General features: G+C 47.1%; 1 protein-coding gene across 1 annotated transcript in view; it reads left to right on the forward strand.

Moving 5' to 3' along the window:
- The window catches only part of DDRGK1 (DDRGK domain containing 1), a 31,206-nt gene extending 15,020 nt beyond the window's left edge, over positions 1 to 16,186 (forward strand). The window contains exons 5-9 of the mRNA XM_056855607.1: positions 2,043 to 2,165; positions 2,920 to 2,958; positions 12,713 to 12,769; positions 12,917 to 12,965; positions 16,014 to 16,186. Of these exons, the coding sequence (XP_056711585.1) occupies positions 2,043 to 2,165; positions 2,920 to 2,958; positions 12,713 to 12,769; positions 12,917 to 12,965; positions 16,014 to 16,186 (441 nt within the window). The remainder of the gene's footprint in view (positions 1 to 2,042; positions 2,166 to 2,919; positions 2,959 to 12,712; positions 12,770 to 12,916; positions 12,966 to 16,013) is intronic.
- Positions 16,187 to 26,901: the final 10,715 nt, after the last annotated feature.

The raw sequence follows: 26,901 nt of genomic DNA on the forward strand, positions 1-26,901 counted from the left end.
GCACCCTGGGAGACTGCTGTTTTAAAAAAACACAACAACCTGCCTTTCTTTGCTTGGTATTTCTCAATGTTGCAAAGATTCTTCGTTACAAGCAAACCTGATTTTAAATGGATGCAATTCTGACATTCCAGAATCAAAAGGTGGGGGGCTTTGATTGAAAAGTTCAGGCTCTTACAAATTCAGGTTACAAAATTCTCAGGCATGAGTTACGGCTCCGAGCTTAAGAACGTAGGAGCCATGCTGGATCAGACCCAGGCCCATCAAGTCCAGCAGTCAGTTCGTACAGTGGCGCACCAGCTGCCTCTAGGAAGTCCACAAGCAAGACGACTGCAGCAGCACTGTCCTGCCTGTGTTCCACAGCACTTCATATAATATGCATGCTCCTCTGATCCCAGAGAGAATAGGTATGCATCATGACTAGTATTCATTTTGGCTAGTAGCCACAGATAGCCCTCTCCTCCGTGAACATGTCCACTCCCCTCTTAAAGCCTTCCAAGTTGGCAGCCATCACCACATCATGGGGCAGGGAGTTCCACAGAATAACAGCTCACTTCTTCAGAGCTGTGCCTCATGAAAGCTCACACCCTGCCAGAAAGTTTGTTAGTCTTTAAGGTGCTACTGGATTCTTGCTCTTTTCCACTGCTACAGACAGACTAACCAGGCTACCCATTGTGATCTATCTTGATACAATGTGTTTGCTTGGATTAGGAATCTAATGGAAAATAACATAAGATAACATAAAGGCCAGGCTGGATCAGACCCAGGTCCATCAAGTCCAGCAGTCTGTTCACACAGCGGCCAACCAAGTGCCTCTAGGAAGGCCACAAACAAGAAGACTGCAGCAGCATTATCCTGCCTGTGTTCCACGGCACCTCATAAAATAGGCACGTCACAGAATAGGCATATTCCTCTGATCCTGGAGAGAATAGGCATGCATCATGACCAGTGTTAATTCATTCAGCCTGACCTACCTCACAGGGTTCTTGTGAGGATTAAGTGGAGGAGAGAAGAATGATGTAATCTGCTTTGGATCCCCATTGGAGAGAAATGCAGGGTATAAATGAAGTAAATAAATAAATAACCCCCCCCCCCAAAAAAAAAACTAGAACTCTAAAAACTACAGTAACATCAATAGCTTTAATGGACAAGCACTTGTCGGGGATGCTCTAGGCTGACCCTGCGTTAAGCAGGGGGTTGGACTAGATGGCCTATGTGGCCCCTTCCAACTCTGTGATTCTATGAACATGTGGGCCCCTATCAGTACAGCAGCGGCCACCTTCTGTACAAGCTGAAGTTTCTGAGCTTTTCCCAAAACCGATCACCTTGCAGAGAGCGTGACGCAGCCAGCTTGCTGTGGGTGTAACTCGGCACGAGCGGCTGTGGCCAGATCAAGGCTGGTTGTGCAGCAACGTGAATAGCGCGACCTGTGCAGTTGAGAAATTAGCTCTTGATCTGGCACCCGTCCCTGGTCAGACCCGATAGCTGAGAAAGGATATGCCTGCCGGGATGGGGGAGGAACTTCCTGTTCTCTGCAGAGTGATAAAAACCAGTGTGTGCAAATGGACAAAAAAAAAAAAAAAAATAAGACCATCAGCCTCCGTCATTGCAGGAGGTAGCACAGGCATGTGGTTCAGAGCTTCAGCTTCTGTTCTTGAGTGGGGGAGGATCGCTGAAGATGCAGCTCGCGAAATGAGCAGAGCAAATCAGAATTGCGTCCCCCAGTATTGTCTCCTTGTTTGCGTGAATTTGAACCCCGTTCCTATGGCAAGGTAAACTGAGATTTAGTTGCTGTGAAATAAAAAGCCTGGTTTGCGAGTGAATAAGTTGATGTCTGGATCCTCGTTTTTATTTGTGAACAAATCCTGGCTTTTTAGCGGCCCCCCCTCAGCCGCTGATCAAATTAAAAATGTGCCACTTTTTGAAAATAGCACGTGCACTAATTTTGACCATTTTTGGTGGCAAATTTCGCTTTTGTTTTATTGTGTCCCTGTGGAGCAAGGTAAAATTTAGTAATTTTAAAAAATATACAATTTTGCTTCTAGGAAGAAGAGAAGAAGAAGGCTAAAGAGGAGGAGGAGCAGCGGGAGCACGAGGAATATCTCAAGTTGAAGGAGAGCTTTGTCGTGGAAGAAGAAGGGGTGGATGAAGCCATGTCAGAGGAGGAGGTGAGTTACTCTGGACTGGCTCGTGGGCCAATTGTTCTCGATCGCCTCGGTAGCGTCACTGGAATCCCCCCCCCCAACCAGGGAGGCACCTCAAACTGTGCTTCTGGCTATCAGATAAGTCATTCCCATTGGGCTCTCGGCACCGCCGTTTCCCTTCCAGCTCATCCCGGGGGCAGTTCCCCATTCTACCTCCCTTCTGGCTCGTCCGAGCCTCTGTTGAAGTACACTGGCTCTGCCACAACGCCACCACAGCTTTATAAACTTTGCAGTTGTTCTGGACAACATCAGGTCTGGAAGCTGCCAGTTGTGGCCCTTTAAGGGCCAGGCATCCATAAATGGAAGCAGCGGCGAACCCGGCAGCCTCAAGTGGCAGATTTTAGGGGGTGCCATCCTGGGTCGCAACCCCACCCAGGCGCCAGTAACGACTTACGTTCCTTCTGTCCTTCCCCAGGTGAGCTCAGTTGCAAGAGTTTGGGAACTACCAGCCCGGCAGGGCTTACCAAACTCTCCCAGTTGAACATTCGCAGGGAAGGACGGAGGCTGCCCTGGGTGGAGGTGTGTGGGGTACGAAGTAGGGGTGCCGGTTGCTGCAGGTGGACCTCGGGCCGGAGCCCTTCTCACAGTTGTCTCTTTTGTATCAATTTGCAACTATAATCAGACTTTTGTAACCTGTTACTTTTCATGATCGCGTGGGTTTTGTTTCTCATGTTTCCTACACATCTGAATTAATAACTGTTTTCCTTTCTGTGCTCAGTCCCGTAGCTTCCTCTCAGAACTTCTCAACTACATTAAGGTAAGTGACTGCTCCTCTCTCCCCTCTCCTCTCTTTTCTTTCCTCTCTCCTCCTTCTCTCCTCTTTCCTCTTTCTTCTGTAGGGAGCCAGCGTGGTGTAGTGGTTAATAATGGTGGTTTGGTGCGGTGGACTCTGATCTGGAGAGCAGGGTTTGATTCCCCACATAAGTGGTGGAGGCTAATCTGATGAACTGGATTTGTTCCCCCACTCCTCCACTTGAAGCCAGCTGAGTGACCTTGGGCTAGTCACAGCTCTCTCAGCCCCACCTACCTCACAGGGTGTCTGTTGTGGGGAGGGGAAGGGAAGGCGATTGTAAGTTAGTTTGATTCTTCCCAAAGTGGTAGAGAAAGTCGGCATATAAAAACCAACTCTTCTTCCTTCTTTTTTCTTCTGTTCTTTTCTCTTTTCTCTGTTATTTTGTTTAAATAAACAATCCTCTGCTAGAACAGATCTATGTGGCTTTGACAATCAAACACTATCTAAAGACAGGTGTTGTGCATCGGCTGATACCCGCCATGCATCTGTGCCACAGCTAGCTGATACGCACTGGGGTGCAGTAGTTTTGCTTGAGGGGCCAGGCTTTCACTCCTCCCCTTCTCATGCAACAGGAGAACCAGGATCGAGGCCTGCGGATTGCCCTTCCCTCTGAGCCCAATTTGCATCGAGTGCATTGTGCATCGTGCCTTCTGGCTGCGAAACCTTGCACATAACTGACTAAACAAGCTCTCGCGACTTCATGTACAGACGCGTGCTTGAGTGTAAAGGGGAGGGCGAGAAGGAACAGAGATAGCAGGTCTTTGCAGTCATGGGCCAGGGATAATAGCATTGGGGTAGGTCATATATCAAGACTTGCGGGGGGGGGGGATTGTGGGTGCATCCAGACATACATAATATAGGCAGTGAACCCGCTGTGAAACAGCCCTGCATTTGGTCAGACGTAGAACCTAAGGCATGGAGCTCAGGGAAACCCAGACTTGCTGTCTGCTGATGAGATGTCCAACTTATTGAATTTTTGGCGCCAGGGAAGAGTGGTTTCTTTCCTCAGTTCATTGGCTGTATCCCATTGTTTCATGAACTTCTACATTATTTTGGAATGTATTCTGTTGCTGTTTGATTTGTAAATGTATAAATTTTAATACGGTGCACAGTAAAGTTAAAAACATAAGGCCTTCATTAGGATTGGTCCTTATTTGGTCCTATTTTTGGTCTTTATTTGGTTCTACTTTGGTCATTGTACGACTTCACATCAACTATGTAGGAGTTTCATGTATTTATCGATTGTGAATGATTCGCCTATAATATAGGCCTTATGTTTTTAACTACTGTGCACCATATTAAAATTTATATATTTGTAATTTTAGTGTTTTTTAGCTCAACCTCTTTGGTTTGGATTCAACTTTTTGGTTGAGTTTACTGTCCCCCCCCCTTTTGTTGCTGTTTGATTTGTGCCAGCTGTTCGTTGCCTTTGTTAGTGCCTTGCTGCATTAATTTTGTGACGCTGCCTCTTTCGAATTTTTATTGCTCTTTCGTCTTTGACGCTGCTCCACTGGTATTTATGTATTTTTTAATTCTGCAGTTAAGTCATAGAATCAGAGTTGGAAGGGACCACCAGGGTCATCTAGTCCAACCCCCTGCACAATGCAGGAAATTCACCACTACCTCCCACCCCCACTCCCAGTGACCCCTACTCCATGCCCCGAAGATGGCCAAGATGCCCTCCCTCTCATGATCTGCCTAAGGTCTCAGAATCAGCATTGCTGAGAGATGGCCATGTAACCTCTGCTTAAAAACCTCCAGAGAAGGAGAGCTCACCACCTCCCGAGGAAGCCTGTTCCACTGAGGAATTGCTCCAACTGTTAGAAACTGTTAGTCCAAGAGTAACTAATCGGTCATTTGAGATCAGTAACTGAATTTGGTTTGCGATTATATTATATTATTTATTTATTTATATTTTTATTTATAACCTGCCCTCAAAGCCCTGCCAAAGCTGGGCTTCAGGCAGCTAACGTCATCTGGTAATGTACAATATAATAAAAGCATACATACTTTAAAGTTTGTTAAAACTAATTTCAGCTAAAAATCCATCAGATAATTATACTGTAGGATGAGTAAAACAGATGGCGCCCATCGTAAAAGCATAAGGCCGTCGTGGCCTGAAGAAGCAATTAGGGCCCCCAAATATAAATTAATAATAGCATAAAAAGGGGGGGTAGGGAGGCCAGCTGTGATGATAAACCATTGCTGTCCTCAACTATATTAGGCTGTTATCCCTCCCCATCCCCATGAGCCCACACTGAGAGGCTGTGGGCTGAAAGGCAGGACAGAAATATTTAAAATAAAGTTTATCATAAATAAATAAGGCCACTGTTGCCTCCGCCCATCCCATGAATTCCTGGAGTCTCTAACATTGGCGCATGTGTAGGGTGGTCCCACTGGCTGGGGCAGATTTTTAAAAAGCCGCTTTGGCAGCCGCCGCCATCACCGCACCAAGATCTTCACTGTGTGACTGAAAGCAAGCTGCGTGTGTATGAGAGCATCCTGTTAAACAAAGCTTCTGCTTGAAATGCTGAAGAGCTGCCGGTAAGAGTTATTATGCACGACCTCACTCCCTGACATTCTGTGTTTGGCTCCTCCTCCTGTGGCTGCCATTTTATAGTTGGTTCCGACTCTGGCGGCAGCCATTATGCGGCTGCGCCTGCCACCTTGCGTCAGAATCCCAAAGGTGCCCGCAGGCTCTGAAAGGTTGGGGATTCCTGGACTAGACAGAGAGAGACATTCCAGTTGTGTGGAAATACGCACATTTTATTCTTTGCACATTTGGAAAAAAAAAATCAGGAGATACTACCCTGCCTTAAAATAAAGTAGAACGGAGGTGAACTGCCAGTTTGCAGAATTTGCGGCTCTTCAAACGCGTCCTCTTACCCAAGGCTGAGTTCTGCCGTATGTGGCCAGAATGTAAATCTATTAAACAATAGCGGAGATTAGAAAAAAGAAAGAATAATTCACATAATGACAAGGCAGAGACCAGCATGATACCTTAATTCTTTTTGGTACCCAGGAATTCTCTTAAAAGCACCCAAGAGAGATCTATTGTAGCAAATCTTTGAATGGCTGCTGGTGTTGTGATTGTAGAAACGCGGAACTCTGCTAAACTCCCCAGAGCAGCTTGAAAGTCCCTGGAAAGAGCTGAAAAAGGGAAGAAATTAGCGGCTGGCTGCCAGTTGTATAGCTGCTGGTTTAAGGTTGTTTTAAACTTTTGATTGTTGTATGTTAATATTTTGTAAGCTTTTGCGAAAGCCTTTTTCCCCCCTCCCGGCTGCGCACATGGGACATAAATTTAATAACAGTAATAAATTAGGGAGGGCATCAGACCGAGAAGGCGACTGCTCAGATACGTGGTCTCCGTTTTTCTTAATTATGGGAGTAATTTTTGCCGCCGGATTCCCGTTGAACGTAGCAATTATTTTCTCTGTGCTGCGAATTTCCAGTGGTTAAATATGAATATTTACAATGGGCCAGTGGGATGACCTGCGGTGTGCCCCAGCAGACGGATTATTGCCCTCGATCTGAAAAGTTAGTTTGAAATCCACGCTCAGCTGCAATCTCAGGGTTACCGTGAACAAAACTATGCAGTCCCAGCCTTTGCCACTACTATGTAAACCAGGGGTCCCCAACATGGTTAGACCATCACGAGACAGGTTAGTTTTACCTTACTGATAATGTGTTGTTGCCATAGTAATCCCGCTCAGTACGAGAGGAACCATAGGTTCATATATTAGGTGTATGTGCTTGGCTGAGGAGTCAATGGGACGAAGCTACCATCTGTGGGATTATGACTGAACGCCTCTAAGTCAGAATCCCCCCTAAGCGTAACGATACCGCAGCGCCAAGGAGCCTCGGTTGGCCTTGGACAGCCGGGCCGCATAGCGCACTGCACATTTGTGGGGAACCATCATTCGTAGACCTGATTCTAGGTCGGGGTTTCATACATAGCAGAGCATCTTCCTCGCTGCGATCTGTTGAAAGTCAGCCCTCAACACAAGCTTTTGCTGAGGGGCTGTGGCTCAGTGGTAGAGCATCTGCTTGGCATGCAGAAGGTCCCAGGTTCAATCCCTAGTATTGTTGCGCCTGGAAACCAGTTAAAGGGAATAGGCAAGTAGGTGATGTGAAAGACCCCTTCCTGAGACCCTGGAGAGCCATGGGAAGGGGCAGTGGCTCAGTGGTAGGGCATCTGCTTGGCATGCAGAAGGTCCCAGGTTTAATCCCCGGCATCTCCAGTTAAAGGGATTAGGCAAGTAGGTGATGTGAGACCCCTGCCTGAGACCCTGGAGAGCCACTGCCTGTCTGAGTAGACAGTACTGACCTTGATGGACCACTGGGGAGGGGCTGTGGCTCAGTGGTAGAGCGTCTGCTTGGCATGCAGAAGGTCCCAGGTTCAATCCCCGGCATCTCCAATTAAAAGGACTAGGCAGGTGATGTGAAAGACCTCGGCCTGAGACCCTGGAGAGCCGCTGCCAGTCTGAGTAGACAATACTGACTTTGATGGACCGAGGGTCTGAGTCAGTATAAGGCAGCTTCATGTGTTCATGTGGTGCCTGTGGGCGCCATGGCCCCCTCTGACACCTTTCCTGGCGCCCGTCAAGTGTTTTTAGAAAGCGGGCAGGGCCAGGTGGGGCTTTTTGCCCAGCAAAGCTTCCGATGGGCCATTGGTGATTAGATTGACCATGCGGACTTTTTAAAAAATGTCGTTGTGGCGGCTGCTGCCACCACAGCACGAAGATCTTCCCTGTGTGACTGAAGGTAAGCTCTGTTGGCCATTTTGTGGCTGGCTCTGCCTCCCCCGGCCGCCATTTTGTGGCTGCGCCCACCACGCTGTGTCAGAACTCCAAAGTTGCCTGCAGGTTCAAAAAGGTTGGCTTCATCTTGCTGGCACTTTCCACCACCACCACCACCACCACCACCAAGCCCAGATGCTTTCAACTGGAAGATTAACCGGGGACCGTCTCCATTGGGTTGTTTTCCCCTGTGGGGAGAACCTTTATCTCAGCAAATGTGTGGGTAGGGGTGAATGAATGGGCCACAGAGAAAGGGGTGCTTCCACCTCTTCGTAGTACTTTGTAAACTGTGATTTAAGTAATTTATTGTTACGGCCATTGGCCAGCATAAAATAACAAAGCAGTACAAGTACCTATATAACGTTAATTAAAAAGAAAAAGAAAAATGGAAAGCAAAGCCACATGGCCTAAAATAAACTAATTAAACACATTATCAGCATAATAGAGTACCAAATAAACATTGCACGTTATACATTATACATTACTTCACCGTCACTCATCATCTGATGTATCACTAATAATATAACCCTTTTTATTTTGAACATTCCTTTTAGTAATGGCCTTCCAGCAAAATTTGGCTACACTGTAGGAAATAGCGAGGTTTTTTATCTTCAAGCAGAAATTGGATAATTGAGCTTTCTTCAATTATAGATTGATGCAAATGACCAAATCGTTGTAACCAAGGATCAGTAAACTGTGATTTTAATTTGTGGCTTTTCATGTATCTTCCTGTGTGGGGTTTTTTTTTTTTTATTTGCTCTGTTTTTATTGCTTCGAGTTCTGTAAGGTAGAAAGGTGGCTAGCCAATACTTTAAATAAATAAAAATCAGAACGCCCTTTTGAAAAGAAGATGTGCAGAACCCTGGCAGTTCCAGGCTCTGAGAACTGGTTTTCATGGACTGGTTCTAGTTCCCTACGTTCAGTCCATAATACTCAGTTCTCTAGCTTGGCTGTATCTGACTTCATAACTAGGGGGCTTGTAAGGCTGGGGTTTTATGTAATGTATGATCTTATTTCCTTGTACTGTCTTTTTTTTCCCTTTTTTAAAACTACTATTCCCCCCCCCCCGCCCCCGCCGCTATAGAAGCCAGAAATAGAATATTAGGGATAAATATTTTATAAGTCAGAATTTGAGCCAAGAATTCAGGATGATTGGTCGGGTGTTCCCGCCTGCCTCCCCACAGATATATAAGAATAATAATCACAAAAGCTGAAATAAAAAGCACAGGGTTAATTTGTGGAGCTCCCTGTCACGGGGTGGAATGAATAGGTGTTAGCTTAGATAACTTTAACAAAGAACCAAACTAATTCATGGAGGATGAGTACATCAGGGTCCTGTGTTTGCAAAATAAAACCTCTTTATGCATATTAGAAGAAGAAGAGTTGCTTTTTATATGCAGACTTTCTCTACCATTTAAGTATCAAACCAGCTTACAATCTCCTTCCCTTCCCCTCCCCACAACAGACACTCTGTGAGGAAGGGGGGCTGAGAAAGCTGTGACTAGCCCAAGGTCACGCAGCAGGCTTCATGTGTAGGAGTGGGGAAACAAATCCAGTTCACCAGATTAGCCTCCGCCGCTCGTGTGGAGTGGGGAATCAAGCCCGGTTCTCCAGATCAGACTCCACCACTCCAAACCACCACTCTTAACCACTACAACATGCTGGCTCTCAGCGTATAGGCATAAATAATAGGGTTGCAGAGTAGGCAAGGACTTTGTGTCTTGCTTTCCCAAAGCATCCGCTTGGCCCCTGGTGGAAACCGAATACTGGGTTAGGTGGGACTTCGGTGTTCTTACATTCTTAGAAAACTATCTGCTCTTTCAGGCAATATTAAAACGTGAGAATGTCACTCTGTGCTGTGCCAATACAAAGAGGCTAAAGTCTCAAACTACTTAGAAGGAATAGCTGAGAAAATGAGCTGAGGACCTTTGTCTGCAGCTTTACCTCTCGAGCATCCCTGAATGTCCGAGGTGTCTCCGATCTTCTGCCTCGTGTTTTACACTTGCAACGCCTCCAGAGCTTTGTATGAGCCAGGGCTGAGTTCCCTTATCCCATCTTGAGCGGCAGGCCCTCAGCCGTAGGAAATGTGTAGTAGTAATCAGCTTCTGAGCATGACAAGCATTTTTCTTATGCTTATGTCCCCCCACCCCACCCCCAGATATAAGGGCAGGACTCTTAAGTGCGAGAACAATACAGGTTGAGTATTCCTTATCCGGACAGCTTGGGACCAGAAGCGGTCCGTATTTCAGATCTTTCTGCATTTTGGAATATTTTGGAATTTTGCATATACATGATGGGGATGGAACCCAAATTCATTTATGTTTTATATATGTTTTATGTACACTTTTGCCCTGACCTGGATAGTCCAGGCTAGCCTGATCTCATCAGATCTCAGAAACTAAGCAGGGTCAGCCCTGGTTAGTATTTGGATGAGAGACCACCAAGGAAGACCAGGGTTGCTGTGCAGAGGAAGGCACTGGCAAACCACCTCTGTTAGTCTCTTGCCATGAAAACCCCAAAGGGGGTTGCCATAAGTCGGCTGCGACTTGACGGCACTTTACACACACATATATACACTTTTTAAAAAAGGGGGGGAGAGAAAAAGAAAGGGGAGAAACCTCTGATAGGAGACAGAAAAAAAATGTGCAAAGCACCAGAGGTTACAAGGTGTTTATCTAATAACTTGTAGCTACTCCAAAATTTTACAAAATAGTAGTAACAACAAAAGTTCAAAAAAAATTGCCAAACATGTATTACAGTATATAAATAATGAGCAAATGCAATAAGCAAAAGTGTTTTGGTTCTGTGTTATATTATCAACACTTTTGCTTATTGCATTTGCTCATTATTTATATACTGTAATACATGTTTTGCTATTTATTTAAACGGGATACTAGCCAGCAGACCAGTCACTGTTTTGGTTCTGTGTTATCAACACTTCTGTTTTTTGCGTTTGCTCATCATTTGTATGTTGTAATGTATGTTTTGCAATTTATTTGAACCTTTGTTGTTACTCCTATTTTGTAACATTTTGGAGTAGCTACAAGTTATTAGATAAATGCCTTACATACATTTTATACGCATAGCCTGAATGTGATTTTAAACAATATTTTTAATAATTGTGTGTACGTGGAACCACCGATGGCGCGGCTGAGGGCCTGTGAACTGCCTGCATGCCAGCTCAAAAGGTCCGGTTTTCGAATCAGTCCGGATATTGGATGTCCGGATAAGGGATCCTCAACCTGTAGTAGTATCTCTGTAGCACATGCGCAAACTGATCAAAGTGATTACCGAGGATCCACACATCAGCCCTGCAAGGCAGGTGTGGTATTATTATCCCCATATTTCAGAAGTGGGACTAAGGCTGAGGTAGGGCGGCCTTGACGAAAGGAACTTGTTGGGAATTAGACAGCGAGTTTTTGTCTATGTCAGCGCAACAAAGATAGTTAACTGTATATATTTGTTTGCATCTTATTGTGGAACAGTGCTGGCCACTTCGCCTGTGTTAATTGGTCAGTTAAGCTGGCACCCTCTCTATAATATTGTAGACATTTCTTTTGTTAAAAGAAAGCTACATGTTCAGAGTCCTTTGTTTGTGTGTGTGAACCATAATCCACAAGATCACGATCTTTTCGCATTTAAAGTCAACAAAACTCCTGGTATATGGGTGGCGGAAGTCCAGTTTGACTTGGGGCCCTTCCCAGCTCATTTTTTACCCCAGTTCTCCGGCATCGTGAGTCGCCTTCCTGAAGCTGTTGGGTTTCCAGGTGGTGTGAATTAGATGCCCACTTACAGCACATTTGAGAAATCCCACACAGATATGCCAGCGTGGTGTAGTGGTTAACAGCAGTGGTTAGGAGTGGTGGACGCTAATCTGGAGAACCGGGTTTGAATCCTCACTCCTCCACATGAACGGCAGACTCTATGGAACCAGGTTTGATTCCCCACTCCTACACATGAAGCCAGCTGGGTGACCTTGGGCTAGTCGCAGTGCTCTCCGAACTCTCTCAGCCCCACCTACCTCACAAGGTATGTGTTGTGGGGAGAGGAAGGGAAGGAGATTGTAAGCCGCTTTGCAACTCCTTAAGATAGAGAAAAGTGGGGTAGAAAAACCAACTCTTCTTATTATTCAGTATGGTGTAGTGTAAGGATGTGTCACTGGCCACCAAGATTAGGTTAATTCATGCCATCGTATTCCCTATTACTATGTATGGGTGTAAAAGCTGGACAATGAAGAAAGCTGACAGGAAGAAAGTAGACTCCTTTGAAATGTGGTGTTGGAAGAGAGTGTTATAGATTAAATCAAGCCTGAACTGACCCTAGAAGCTAAAATGACTAAACTGAGGCCATTGTATTTTGAAAAGGCAAGAGTCACTACAAAAGACAGTCATGCTAGGAAACGTTGAGGGCAGCAGGAAAAGAGGAAGACCCAACAAGAGATGGATTGACTCAATAAAGGAAGCCACAGCCCTCAATTTGCAAGACTTGAGCAAGGCTGTCAAAGACAGGACATTTTGGAGGACATTGATTCCTAGGGTCGCCATGAGTTGGAAGCGACTTGACGGCACTTAACACACATACACATGGTGTAGTGGTTAATGTGTCAGACTAGGATCTGAGAGATTCATGTTCTACTCTGCTATGGAAGCTCACTGGTGACCTTTGGCCAGTGACTCACTCTCAGGCTAATCTACCTCGCAGGGTTGTTTTGAGGATAAAACCAAGGCAAGGAGAGCGATGTAAGTTGCTTTGGGGTCCCCATTGGGAAGAAAGGCGGGGTATAAAGTAAGTAAAATAAAATACCAATGCACTTTAGGGACGGACAGTTGTATTGATAATTTCGACATGTCAGGGTGTTTCAGCGCAGCAAAATCCGACATTTTTGGCTAGCTGATTTCAGATCCTGTCTCTTTCTACAGAGCATGAAAGTGGTTCTTCTGGAAGACTTGGCTTCTCATATGGGATTAAGGACACAGGTATGCGTTTGCATGAGAGACTATAGCAGAATTACACACTTTGTAAGCAGTACAAGGATGCCACCAAAAATGGCTCCATTGTCAAAGCATTCTGGTGCACCCGCAAGCGTGAGACATGCCACTTACAGGATTGTTTTCTCTCAACAGGAAGCGATTAGTAGAGTACAAGATCTGATGGCAGATGGAACGCTGACAGGTACCAGTAAAAACATTCTGGGGGGTTGGGGTGTCTGGTTTGGCGGAAGCAGATGTCTGCCTCACCAATGCTGCACACCTGAACGTCTTCTGTCGATTTAGTCTCCAGTTTTATTTAGCTGCCTTTCCAGCTTGCAGCCTTCTAGGGCTGAAATTTCAGCTGTTCACATTTTAAAAATATGTATCTTTCTGAATGGAATGAAAATAACAAATGGGAAGGGGAAGAGCCGCTTTTGAGAAGACTCAAACGTCGTTGGCCACTGGCTGGTAAAAGTTGCAAACCTCAGAAAGATTAAGAGGGATGGTCAGGGCATGGTGGGAAACATTGGTCGTTTAAGCATGGGAGTTTTACCTGAGGTTCGTTGCTCACTGGACCCACACTTTCCTGTTGGGAGTCTCTGCACCAGCAGTCTCCAAGCTCCAATCAAGAAGCATTTGAGTCTCTGCCCCCTTAAATGCTGCTTCGTAGAGCTTACTGTGAGAGAAATCCCCCCCAAAACCCAATTGCTGCATAAAAAAGCGTTTTAAGAACAAAAAACAAAAAGCAGAGCAATCTGGAAGGAGGGGGGGAGGAATCCAAGCCTCGGTTTTAAAAAACCTTTCTTCTGCTCTGAAAGAGCTCCCAGGAAGCATTTGAAACTCCACCTCTTTATGTGGTGCTTTGTAATTGGCTGGGAGAAAAACCAAGCTTGCGTGTCCCGCGCTTTGCCTTATGCATGGGGATTTCACCTTGGACTGAGCTCAGTGGAGAGGGAAGAATTGGGTTAACAGAGGAACGGGAAGTCCCCGGATTTGTGAGGGCTGGCAGCAAGGTCATCTCTAATGAACGGAAAACTCATGCATAATAACTGCAAGGAACAACCGAGACAGACTGGGGGCGAACGTGAGTGAAAAGAGTGCCCATGCATAAATGACCAACGAAGTGTGGCAGAAGGCAACGGGAACAAAGAGGGTTCTGATATTGTTATCAACATGGCCAGTGGGGACAACTGGTCCTTTTGCCAATTTACCCAGGAAGCAGATGGAGCTGGAAAAGGAAGAAAATATGCTTCGGACATCAGTCGCTGGTGGTCAGACCGCAATGGGAGGTCACGCCTACAAGAAAGGCTGACTAGGAATGAAGTAAATAAATAATTCAATGTCCTGCCGGGCACTGGGCCTGATGGGTGGATTTTCAGCCGATCCAGCAGTGCTGCTCTTGTGGGCCTTTTATGCCTGGCTGTTTCCCTCGCGGTCACCCCTCCAATGACTTCGGGTCTTCGTTCTGATTATGCATGCCATTTCCGACCATCAGAGGCTGCCTCGCTCTACCCCCCCCGCTCCAGCTTGTCTGCACAATTTGCCCGTGTTTTCAGATTTGTGATAAAACATGTCCCTGTTTTAAAAACGCGGAAATGAGCGGGGAGAGCGAGGCGACCTCTGACAGTTGGAAATGGCATGCATAATCAACGCAAAGACCCAAAGTCATCAGAGGGCTGACTGCGAGGGAAACAGCCAGGCATAAGAGGCCATGTTCTTATAGAGTGCTTCGTTTCCTGGCTTCCCCTATGGGCATGCCTGTGGATATTTGCACATCTGGGTTAACCAGCTTTCCAGATGAATTGTAGTCACACTCCTTACAACTGATAGATATGTGGAGCTAGATTTGAGCCGGTAACACCTTAAAAGGAGCCCTTTGGCGCAGTGTGGTAAGCTGCAGTACTGCAGTCAAAGTTTGGCTCATGACCTGAGTTCCATCCCGTCAGAAGTCAGTTTCAGGTCGCCGGCTCAATGTTGACAGCCTTCCGTCCTTCCAAGGTCAGTAAAATGAGGACCCAGTTTGCTTGGGATAAAGCATAGACGACTGGGGAAGGCAGTGGCAAACCACCCCATAAACAGTCTGCCTATTAAACGTTGGGATGTGACGTCACCCCAAGGGTCAGGATTGGCCCAGTGCTTGCACGGGGGGTGGGGGGGCTACCTTTACCTAACACCTTAAAGACCACCAAGATTTCCAGGATATAAGCTTTTGAGAGCTGAAGCTCCCTTTGTCAGATACCATTTGTGTAGCAGAATCTTGGTGCTGATATTTTAAAAAGACTGTATAGTTCCGGTTCGAAATGGAAGCAGTCATATTTGCTCCCCCTTCCCCAACAGACTGCCATGTGCATAAGACCCAGGTTATTTAGGTTCTGGGACATGGGGTCTGTTTTTGTTTTAAACCATGGTGAACACTGGAACACACAAAGCTGCCTTGTACTGAATCAGACCATCGGTCCATCAAGGTCAGTATTGCCTACTCAGACTGGCAGTGGCTCTCCAGGGTCTCAGCAGGAGAGGTTTTTCACATCACCTACTACTTGGTCCTTTTCACTGGAGATACTGGGGATAGAACCTAGGCCCTTCTGCATGCCAAGCTCATGCTCTGCCACTGAGCCAAAGCCCCTCCCAAAATAAAGTTGCCTTATACTGAATCAGACCCTTGGTCCATCAAGGTCAGTCTTGTCTACCCAGACTGGCAGCGGCTCTCCAGGGTCTCAGCAGGAGAGGTTTTTCACATCACCTACTGCCTGGTCCTTTTCAGTGGAGATGCCAGGGATTGAACCGAGGACCTTCTACATGCTAAGCAAATGCTCTGCCACTGAGCCATGGCCGCTCCCCTAAACATTCATCGCAATCTCATCCTGGAAATGCCTGTCTTATGATTCTGCCACACGCGTCGTTCAGTTTTTTAATTAATTAGCTTACATTTGGGGGTCCGTTAGCTCTCCCCCTGGGCATTCTTTGAACAGTGCCTTACAAACATGTGCCAGAAAGTATCCTGACCCACAGTGATAGAGTGATACGGGGAAACCTGCAAGGTAAGATCCTCATCAATTAATTTAGTAGACTTCTCAAATACCTTTTCACACCTTAATGGTGCCAGTTAATCAACCAAAGGTTGCAACCCAGGAATTTATATTTTGTAAACTTACCCCAGACTTTAGGGAGGCCAATGCGAAGGCCCGGTTCACTAATTAAAACAAACACAGACTGTGCCATTTAATCCCGTGTCTGGCCTTATCTGTAGGCGTCATCGACGACCGCGGCAAGTTCATCTACATCACGCCAGAGGAGATGACGGCAGTGGCCGAATTCATCCGCCGGAGGGGCCGCGTCTCCATTACCGAACTCGCTCAGCAAAGCAATTCTCTCATCAACCTGGAGCCCGAGGCCAGAGCGATCACTAAGGGCATGGCCTGAAAAACCCGGCGTGCAAAAATAAACCGTGATCAGAAACACCGTGAAGTCCCCATGTGGTTTTTTATAGCTTTCCAAAACATTTGGATTTTTATTTTATTTTTAGTTGCAAGGGACCGTTCACTGTTAGAAAATCTTTTTAGTGGATATTTATTCATCCATTTATTTATGCATATACAAAATTTATGTCTCTCCTTTCTGCCCTCATGAGGGTCACCAAAGTGGTTAAGAAAATTAATGATAAAATTTTAAAACCGACCCAAAATAACCCCCATTAAAATCAGAGCTAAAATACATTTAAAAACATAAAACAATTAAAAAATTGAGCAGGAAGGAGGGATCACTGAGGGAACACCAAATGGAACAAAAAAACTCTTTGCCTTCTGGCAGACGATGACCAATGGCAGCTGAAAATGGTGCATTCTGTTTTAGCCCAATTAGGCCTACCCCATTCTTATTACATTTATATCCTGCTTTTCATCCAGCGTGGAATTCAAAATGGCATACAGGAAAGGGGGGAGTTAGTTTCAGAGTCTACAGTACGCACAAACACATGGAGCTGCCGTATACTGAATCAAACCCTTGGTCCATCAGTCAGTACTGTCTACTCAGACCGGCAGTGGCTCTCCAGGGTCTCAGGCAGAGGTCTTTTCACATCCCCCACTTGCCTAGTCCCTTTAACTGGAGATTCTGGGGATTGAACCTGGGACCTTCTGCACGCTAAGCAGATGCTCTGCCACTGAGCCACGACCCCTCTGCAGGAGAGGAGCTTGATTAGAGTCTAGCAACACCTTTGCAACAAGATTTTCAGGGTATGAGCTTTCAAGAGTCAAAGCTCCCTTTGTCAGATTCAAGTCAGAATGGAGTTCTCTGAGTCTTTATAGCCCAGTCATAAGTTGGAGGGGGGAACGTTGTAAAGAATGTTTGTAAAGGATGCAACGGTACAATTCATATAATAATCAGCTTGATTAGAGCATGGGAGAAGAAGAAGAGTTGGTTTTTATATGCCAATTTTCTCTACCTTTTTAAGGAGAATCAAACCGCTTGCACCTACCTCACAAGGGGAGGGGAAGGTGATTGTAAATGGGAGACCCCCCCCCCAGGAATACCAGGGTTGTGCTGCAGAGGCAGGCAATGGCAAACCACCTCTGAACATCCCTTGCCTTCTCAAAAACCTATGGGTGTCGCCATAAGTCGTTACAGCTTGACAGCACTTTCCACCACCAGAAGCACATCTAACTGACCCGCGCATGTAATCGCATGAGCCATCCTCAGTTCCCCTCTCTCCAGGGGAAAGAGTGATTCCTATTTAGCACCCAGCCAGGTGTTTCTGCTCGTGGATAGCCAGATTCTGTGCCTCTGGGAAGATCACTATAAAGGGTATGTCAGGGTGCCACCAAAGACATCTCTAACTGAGACAGTCTTTGAATTCTGCACTCGGAGAACTTCAAGGGTGTTGTTTCTTTCACGGATGTTTGATCTCTTGTGTTCTGCTTCTGGTTTGAGAGCTCAAAATAATCTAATTGTAGTCTTCGTTCTAAAGCTGCGCTGCCATCTAATAGAGCGCTGGCTGTTTAATTCAGAGGGGCACAACAGCCCTGTCTGGTTTTCATTATGAAAAATGGGACAACCCAACCTTCCTCATGTTAAAACTACTAAAACTCAGCTTGTTCTTTTGGTTTTGGGGGTTTTCCGCTTAAAATTGGAACTGGAGTTCATACACCCAAGTCTGAATGTGTGGACTTGGGTCTGTGGATGGCAACCCTTCAGGCGAACTTGCTTTGGACTTGTGTCATTCGACAAGTCGACAACAGGAGGGATTTTCATTCACTATCTAGGGTTGCCCAGGCTGCCTTAGCAAATGCCAGAAGATTTTGAGTGTGAAGTTTGGGGAGGATTTTCGGGGTATGAGCTTTCTTTTTAAAAAATTTTTATTATTATTTTTTCATACATTCCATACAATCAATTAACATTGCCCTTCAATCTTTTCTAATTCTAAGTTAAATCTAACACATATATAACAATCATCTTCCCCTACTTTAACTTCCCCTCTTCCTTCTTCTATCTCTAACTTATCTTCGTAATCCTCTTAGCAATTATTTTCTAATTCTTTATAAAAAATTTTTTTATAAAACCTTCTACAGTTATTAAAAAAGGAAAAGGGGTATGAGCTTTCGAGGGTCAAAGCTCCCTTCATCAAATAGGGATGAAGGGAGTGTTGACTTTTGAAAGCTCATAACCTGAAAATCTTGTTGGTCTCGAAGGTCTACTGGACTCCAGTCGAGCTGTTCTACTGCCGACCAACGTAGCTACCTTCAGAAACTATCCTTAAGTCCCGGCCACACGGAACGATGTACACCAATCCGCACCACATTCCTTAATTGCCACTTCTACCTCCAAATGCCTCAACAAGATGGCCTGGTGCACAGTATCAAAGGCAGAAGAAGAAGAAGAGTTGGTTTTTATATGCTGACTTTCTCTACCACATAAGGAAGAATCAAATCGGTTTACAATCACCTTCCCTTCCCCTCCCCACAACAGACACCCTGTGAGGTAGGTGGGGCTGAGAGACTGTGACTGGCCCAAGGTCACCCAGCTGGCTTCATGTGGAAGAGTGGGGAAACCAACCCGGTTCACCAGATTAGCATCCGCCATTCATGTGGAGGAGTGGGGAATAAAACCCCATTCTCCAGATTAAGAGTCCACCTCTCCAAACCAACCTCTCTTAACCATGCTCTTAACCATGCTGGCTGATGTTACATCCCATTAAAGTAACAAATTCAAATGGAAATAATTAGCTTGATCATTAGCAATGCAGCCTGTTCTATAGCAGGGACAGAAGCTTTGAAAAATATCCAAATGCCCCCTTGTATGACACATCTGGGAATAGATCATGATGGGTAGCCGTGTTCTTCTGTCTGTAGCTGTACAAAAGAGCAAGAGTCCAGTCATTAAGGTGCTACTGGACTCTGCAGTTTTCGACTGCATCTGGGAATGGTTTCCAGACCACCATGTGAGCTAACTACAAGCCCCGTGGCACAGAGTGGTAAGCTGCAGTACTGCAGTCCAAGCTCTGCTGAGTTCGATCCCGACAGAAGTCGGTTTCAGGTTGCCGGCTCAAGGTTGACTCAGCCTTCCGTCCTTCCAAGGTTTCCAGCTTGCTCGGAGGAAAGTGTAGATGACTGGTGAAGGCACTGGCAAACCACCCCGTAAACATAGTCTGCCTAGTAAACGTCGGGATGTGACGTCACCCCATGGGTCAGTAATGACCTGGTGCTTGCACAGGGGACAGCCTTTACTTTTAGGAGCCCCGTGGCACAGAGTGTTAAGCTGCACTACTGCAGTCAAAAGTTCTGCTCACGACCTGAGTTTGATCCCGACGGAAGTCGGTTTCAGGTCGCCGGCTCAAGGTTGACTCAGCCTTCCATCCTTCCGAGGTTGGTAAAATGAGGACCCAGCTTGCTTGGGGTAAAGCATAAATGACTGGGGAAGGTAGTGGCAAACCACCCCATAAACAGAGTCTGCCTAGTAAGCGTCATGACGTGACGTCACCTCCATGGAGCGCCAGCGTCGTGTAGTGGTTAAGAGCAATAGTTTGGAGCTGTGGACTCTGATCTGGAGAACCAGGTTTGATTCCCCACTCCTCCACATGAGCAGAGGCCACTAATCTGCTGAACCGGGTTGGTTTCCCCACTCCCACACATGAAGCCAGCTGGGTGACCTTGGGCTAGTCACAGCTTTCTCAGCCCCACCTACCTCTCTTGTGGGGATGGGAAGATGATTGTAAGCTGGTTTGATTCTTCCTTAAATGGTCGGCATATAAAAACAAACCTTCTTCTTCTCATGACCTGGTGCTTGCACAGGGGACTACCTTTGCCTTTATGTGAGCAAAAGCAGGGATTGCCAATCTAAGGGGAGCTGCCCTGGGTTCCCTTGACCGCAGGGTCCAAAGGGCAATCCATGGCTTGCCCTGCAGATGGCAGTAGCGTCCGTCGAATTCCTGTGTGACATCCCTATTGGCAACCGGACACAATCAGAACCGAGAACGCCGAGTCAGCAAAAATCAAGGCCGAAAGGAGATCCACGCGTGGTTTGCTCTCCTGCAGTTGCCCGGCTTACCAGTTTTCATTACATATTCGTCTCTACTAAATCTTTCTTTTTCCTTTTATTTACGAGCATACCAGCCTCCGGCAAGGCTCCACAGGTCTGAGTGCTCCGGTGGACTCGGTAGCCATTAAAGGTTATTCATTCACTTTTAGGGGTTGTCGTTTTCATGCCAAGCAAACAGTTCCCATGAATAGAAGCATTGTGTGATGGGAAAGCGAGGCCCGGCTCCGAACAAAGAACCACGGGAAAGCTGTAAAGTGGAAAGACGAGATATTGAACAAGAGCTTCTGCCAAGAATTCTGCCACTACTAAGTGGAGTAAATGGCATACTCAGTTCCTAGCCTCTGGAATCACATGTAACTGATTCACAATGCTCATAAGATCATCAGAAAACCCCTGCTGGATCAGACCAAGGCCCTTCAAGTCCACAGTCTCTTCACACAGTGGCCAACCAGGTGCCTCTAGGAAGCCCACAAGCAAGACGACTGCAGCAGCATTATCCTGCCCATGTTCCACAGCACCTAATATAACACACATGTCCCTCTGATCCTGGAGAGAAGAGGTATGCATCATGACTAGCATCCATTTTGACTAATATCCATGGATAGCCCTCTCCTCCATGAACATGTCCACTCCCCTCTTCAAGCCTTCCAAGTTGGCAGCCATCACCACATCCTGGGGCAGGAAGGTCCACAATTTAACTATTGTGTTGTGTGAAAAATTTCTTCCTTTTGTCTGTTTTGAACATAAGGAAAGCCATGCTGGATAGAGTTGCCAACCTCCAGGTACTAGCTGGAGATCTACTATTACAGCTTATATCCAGCTGATAGAGATCAGTTCACCTGGAGAAAATGGCCGCTTTGGCAATTGGAGTCTATGGCATTGAAGTCCCTCCTCTCCCCAAACCCCACCCGCCCCAAAAACCTCCCGCTGGTGGCAAAGAGCAACTTGGCAACCCTAATGCTGGATCATACCAAGACCCATCAAGCCAAGTCATCTGTTCACACAGTGGCCAACCAGGTGCCCCTAGGAAGCCCACAAGGCGGCTGCAGCAGCATTATCCTGCCTGTGTTCCACCGCACCTAATATAATAGGCATGCTCCTCTGATACTGGAGGGAATAGGTATGCATCATTACTAGTAGCCATGGATAGCCCTGTCCTCCATGAACATGTCCCCTCTTAAAGCCTTCCAAGTTGGCAGCCATCACCACATCTTGGGGCAACTTAACTATCTATTAAATTCTGGGGGAACCCCAGGTCCCACCTGGAGGGTGGCATCCCTAGTTCTACGAGAGCCTACACGGTGTTAGTTTTGCAGTTTGCTAGTCTGGTTTCCCTCCTTAGATTTGAATATTTGCAGAAATTAAGCTCTGCTTGGAGTGGGTTTTGGCAGGGGGTGGAAGCCAACCGGAGAGCTGTGAGTGTTTTGTTTAATCTCCTGAAGGGGAGTTGTCCTTGTTGCCTGTTGGGATGGGAAAGGCTACGAAACCCCTGTTGGCAAAATAAACTGCCACCCGAACATGACCCAGCTCACCTGACCCTGCGAGGTAAGCAAGCCTTCAGTTCACAAGGAAGGGTTGCTATGGCAATCGATCCCCCCCCCCTTTTTATTCTGCAGCTCCCTTGCTTGAATGGGAATCTAGTAGGGAAGAGCTGCATGCAGCTGAATCCTTTGCAGAATTGCTCCCTTCTAAGCCTGTTGACATCAATGGATTTAAACTGAAGTAATGCTGCATAAGATTGCACAGTTCATTGAGCGTTACTTCCTGACCTAAGAAAGTAGTGTAATGTAGTGGGTTTTCCCACTCCTGCACATGAAGCCTGCTGTGCGACCTTGGGCTAGCCACAGTTCTCTCCGAACTCTCTCAGCCCCACCTACTTCGCAAGGTGTCTGCTGCGGGGAGAGGAAGGGAAGGCGATTGTGACCCAGTTTGATTCTCCTTAAAAGTGGGGGGAAATTGGGGTATAAAACCCAACTCTTCTTCTAGATACAAAACTTAATGTTGATTGTGGAGGGACTTATACAATTATACCATGATTGGAGCTTGCTAATGTGCAAGTTTTTATCCCTGGAATCCTGCGTGCATGTCCTGAATAAAGTAAGTCCGGGAAAAGTCACTGGAAAAGACAGTCATGCTAGGAAAAGTTGAGGGCAGCAGGAAAACAGGAAGACCCGACAAGAGATGGATTGACTCGATAAAGGAAGCCACAGCCTTCAATTTGCAAGATCTGAGCAAGGCGGTCAAAGATAGGACATTTTGGAGGACTTTCATTCATAGGGTTGCCATGAGTCGGAAGCGACTTGACGGCACTTAACACACACATGCGCACACACACACAGGAAATAAATATAGGGCGGGAGGGAGAGCCAGTTGCCCAATGTTAAAGTTCATCCTCCTTATATTTATCTCTCGGACGGAGCATTGATTGGCTTCTTCCCCATTCGCATCTGACCCTGTTGGAGCGAACACAATGGCTCGGGAGGGGGTCCTCAGCATTAACAGAATGGGCTAATTGAATTGTGCCGTTAGCGATGGCAGGCATTATTTCGCGGCGGCTTCCTACGGCCCGGGCTGCCATTCAGAGCTCCGCCACCTCCTCGTGGCACCTTTTGTGCGCTGTTTACCCTTCTGGATCCCATTGCTGTGCGAAATGGACGGGTAGATGCCACTCTGGGACCACGGAAATCTGTAATCAAAGTCCGGCGCTTTGGGTCTTTTTATGTGTGGGTTACGGGGCACCAACAAGAAATGAAAAGGGGGGGAAAGGAAAACCCCTATGGTTGGTTTAGCTTTGGCTAGCACCGAACATCTCCGTGAAGATCCTTGAAGCGTGAAACAGGGATAAACCAGACGCGAAGAAAGAAGTCCCCAAAGAGGCAGCGCTCTCTGTCCACTCCAAAGAGCTGAACTGTTCAGGCTTGCACAGGTTTTGGAATGGTATCCTCTCAGAGGTCTTCTTGACATGCTCAGAAAAGCTGTTCCACAGGGTAGGGGCCATCACTGAGAAGGCGTAGGAGGCTGTAGGGGTCCCCAACCTTCTTGGACCGTTGGAATTTGGACACGGTGTGGTGGGCCCAGCCACAAAATGGCCGCTGTAGGAGGTGGAGCCATCCACAACATGGCCGCTGTAGGAGGTGGAGCCAGCCACAAAATGGCTGCTGTAGGAGGTGGAGCCAGCCACAACATGGCCGCTGTAGGAGGTGGAGCCAGCCACAACATGGCCGCTGTAGGAGGTGGAGCCAGCCACAAAATGGCTGCTGTAGGAGGTGGAGCCAGCCACAACATGGCCGCTGTAGGAGGTGGAGCCAGCCACAAGATGGCTGCTGTAGGAGGTGGAGCCAGCCACAAAATGGCCGCTGTAGGAGGTGGAGCCAGCCACAACATGGCCGCTGTAGGAGGTGGAGCCAGCCACAAAATGGCTGCTGTAGGAGGTGGAGCCAGCCACAAAATGGCCGCTGTAGGAGGTGGAGCCAGCCACAACATGGCCGCTGTAGGAGGTGGAGCCAGCCACAAAATGGCTGCTGTAGGAGGTGGAGCCAGCCACAAAATGGCTGCTGTAGGAGGTGGAGCCAGCCACAAAATGGCCGCTGTAGGAGGTGGAGCCAGCCACAAAATGGCCGCTGTAGGAGGTGGAGCCAGCCACAACATGGCTGCTTCTGCTGACTTTCAGTTACACAGCAAAGATCCTTGTGCTGTGGTGAAAGCAGTTTTTAAAAATTCTGTACTGCCAAAAGCCTAGGGTGGCCACTGTGTTAAGTCCGCGGCCGGGTCCTTCTTCGCCACCAGCGGGAGGTTTTTGGGGCAGAGCCTGAGGGGGACGGGGTTTGGAGAAGGGAGGGATTTCAATGCCATAGAGTCCAATTGCCAAAGTGGCCATTTTCTCCGGGTGAACTGATCTCTATCGGCTGGAGATCCGTTGTAATAGCAGGAGATCTCCAGCTAGTACCTGGAGGTTGGCAACCCTGCAAAAGCCCCACCTGGTCCTGCCCTAGGGTAGAAAAGAGCAACCAAAATGATCAGGGGGCTACAGCACCTGCCCTGTGAGGAGCAGTTAAAACTATTAGGGCTGTTCAGCTTGGAAAGAAGGTGGTTAAGGGGAGACATGATAGAGGTCTATCAAATTATGCCTGGTATGGAGAGAGGGGACAGGGAGAAGCTTCTCTCCCTCTCTCATAATACCAGAACGTGGGGTCATCTGCTGAAGCTGGAGGGTGAGAGATTCAAAACAGACAAAAGATGAAGTATTTCTTCACACGACGCATAGTTAAATTGTGGGACTCCCTGCCCCAGGATGTGGTTATGGCTTACAACTTGGAAGGCTTTCAGAGGGGAGTGGATATGTTCATGGAGGAGAGGTATTCATGGCTGCTAGTAAAAATGGATGCTAGTAATGATGCATACCTATTCTCTCTAGTATCAGAGGAGCAGGCCTATTGTATGATGGGTCATGGAGCACAGGCAGGATAAATGCTGCTGCAGTTGTCTTGCTTGGGGGCTTCCTGGGGGCACCTGGTTGGCCACTGTGTGAGCAGACTGCTGGACTTGATAGACCTTGGTCTGATCCAGCGTGACCTTTCTTATGTTCTTATTTCAAAAGCCAAAGAGCGGTCTGTTTCCCTTGACCTTGCCTAGGTTCGAACAGTGTGTGCTGTCAGAATTCGATGTCATTTCATTTGAGCTGTGCACCAGCGGAAAGGGAAAACGCAAGAGCTTCCTAGTATTTCCAGGGGCATTTTGCTGCGGGAAGAAGCATATGTTTCCTGGATGGGCTTGCTGGATAAACCGAGCTAAAAATATCACTGCATACGAGATGTATTCTTTTTTTTCTTTAATGTGATTATGCAACCAAATTTAGCAGATACATCAGGGAAACATCTGGGATTTCTGGGGAGTGGAAAACAACGTTCTCTCGCCCCCGCCGGAATGGCAATACTCTTGTGCCGATAGTTCTCGAATATAGGCTGGCGAGGCTTAAACCGCATCATATGAAACACCATCATGTTTCCTTACGTCACAGTCGCCACATGCAAGGATGCGGCTGAATTAACACCCCAGTGCAGCTGTGCTGTGCGCACCGGCCAAAAGAAGAAATGTGTGGGATGAACGGGAAGGAAGATTGTTGCTATGTCACAGGTAGGCACAGGTTTCTAAACATCCACCAACATTTCACAGGGCTATTCTTTTCACACCTTGACTCCTGCACCAAGAATCCCAACCTGAGAAAGGGCTGTGGCTCAGTGGCAGAGCATCTGCTTGGCATGCAGAAGGTCCCAGGTTCAATCCCCGGCGTCTCCAGTTAAAGGGACTAGGCAAGTAGGTGATGGGAAAGACCTCTGCTTGGACCGATGATCTGATTCTGGACATGGCAGCTTCATATGAGGGGCTGTGGCTCAGTGGTACAGTATCTGCTTGCCATACAGAATGTCCCAGGTTCGATCTCCAGTGAAAGGGACCAGGCAAGTAGGTGATGTGAAAGATTTCTGCCTGAGACCCTGGAGAGCCGCTGCCAGTCTGAGAAGACAATACCAACTTTGATGGACCAAGGGTCTGATTCAGTATCAGGCCGCTTCACGTGTTCAAGAAGAAGACGAGTTGGTTTTTATACCCCCATTTTCTCTGCCACTTACAGGTGGTAAGTTACGTGAAAGACCTCTTCCTGAGACCCTGGAGAGCGGCAGCCAGCCAGAGTAGGCAATGCTGACCTTGATGGACCAATGGTCTGATTCTGTATAGGGCAACTTCATGTGTTCGCTTGAGGGAGTTCCTCTCAGTCCATTCGGGAAGGCTCTACTCTGCCTTTCCGTACAGTGAATTAGTATACTACATAATTATTATACTACACAATTACCAGTTTAGGAGTGTTGAAAAGGTATATTGGAAGACCATAATATTCTGACACTAGACATGTACACGCACATGATCATAGACACACACACACTGCCTCTGTGTCTCTAAATGACAGCCCTTCAAATCCTTAAAAAAAGAGTAATCCTATCCCCCCTCCTCATAAATTTCTTCTCCAGGTGGAACATTCCCAATTCTCTAGACGTTAGGAAGAACTTTCTAACAGTTGGAGCGGTTCCTCGGTGGAACAGGCTTCCTCGGTGGAACAGGCTTCCTCGGGAGGTGATAAGCTCTCCTTCCCTGGAGGGTTTTAAGCAGAGGCTAGATGGCCATCTGTTAGCAATGCTGATTCTGCAAACTTAGGCAGATGATGAGAGGGAGGGCACCTTGGCCATCTTCTGGTCTCTAAGGGTGTGTGGGGTGGGGAGGCAGTTGTGAATTTCCTGCGTTGTGCAGGGGGTTGGACTAGATGACCCTGGTGGTCCCTTCCAACTCTATGATACTATGATTCAGCCTTTCTTCGTAAGGCCTTCATAAGGCATGGTGTAGTGGTTAAGAGCAGTGGTTTGGAGCAGTCGACTCTAATCTGGAGAACCGGGTTCGATTCCCCCCTCCTCCACATGAGTGGCGGACTAATCTGGTGAACTGGATTTGTTTCCCCACTCCTCCACATGAAGCCAGCTGGGTGACCCTGGGCTAGTCTCAGCTCTCTCAGCCCCACCTACCTCACAGGGTGTCTGTTTTGGGGAGGGGAAGGGTAGGAG

This window comes from Euleptes europaea, chromosome 9 (assembly GCF_029931775.1).
Source record: "Euleptes europaea isolate rEulEur1 chromosome 9, rEulEur1.hap1, whole genome shotgun sequence".
Lineage (NCBI taxonomy): Eukaryota > Metazoa > Chordata > Lepidosauria > Squamata > Sphaerodactylidae > Euleptes > Euleptes europaea.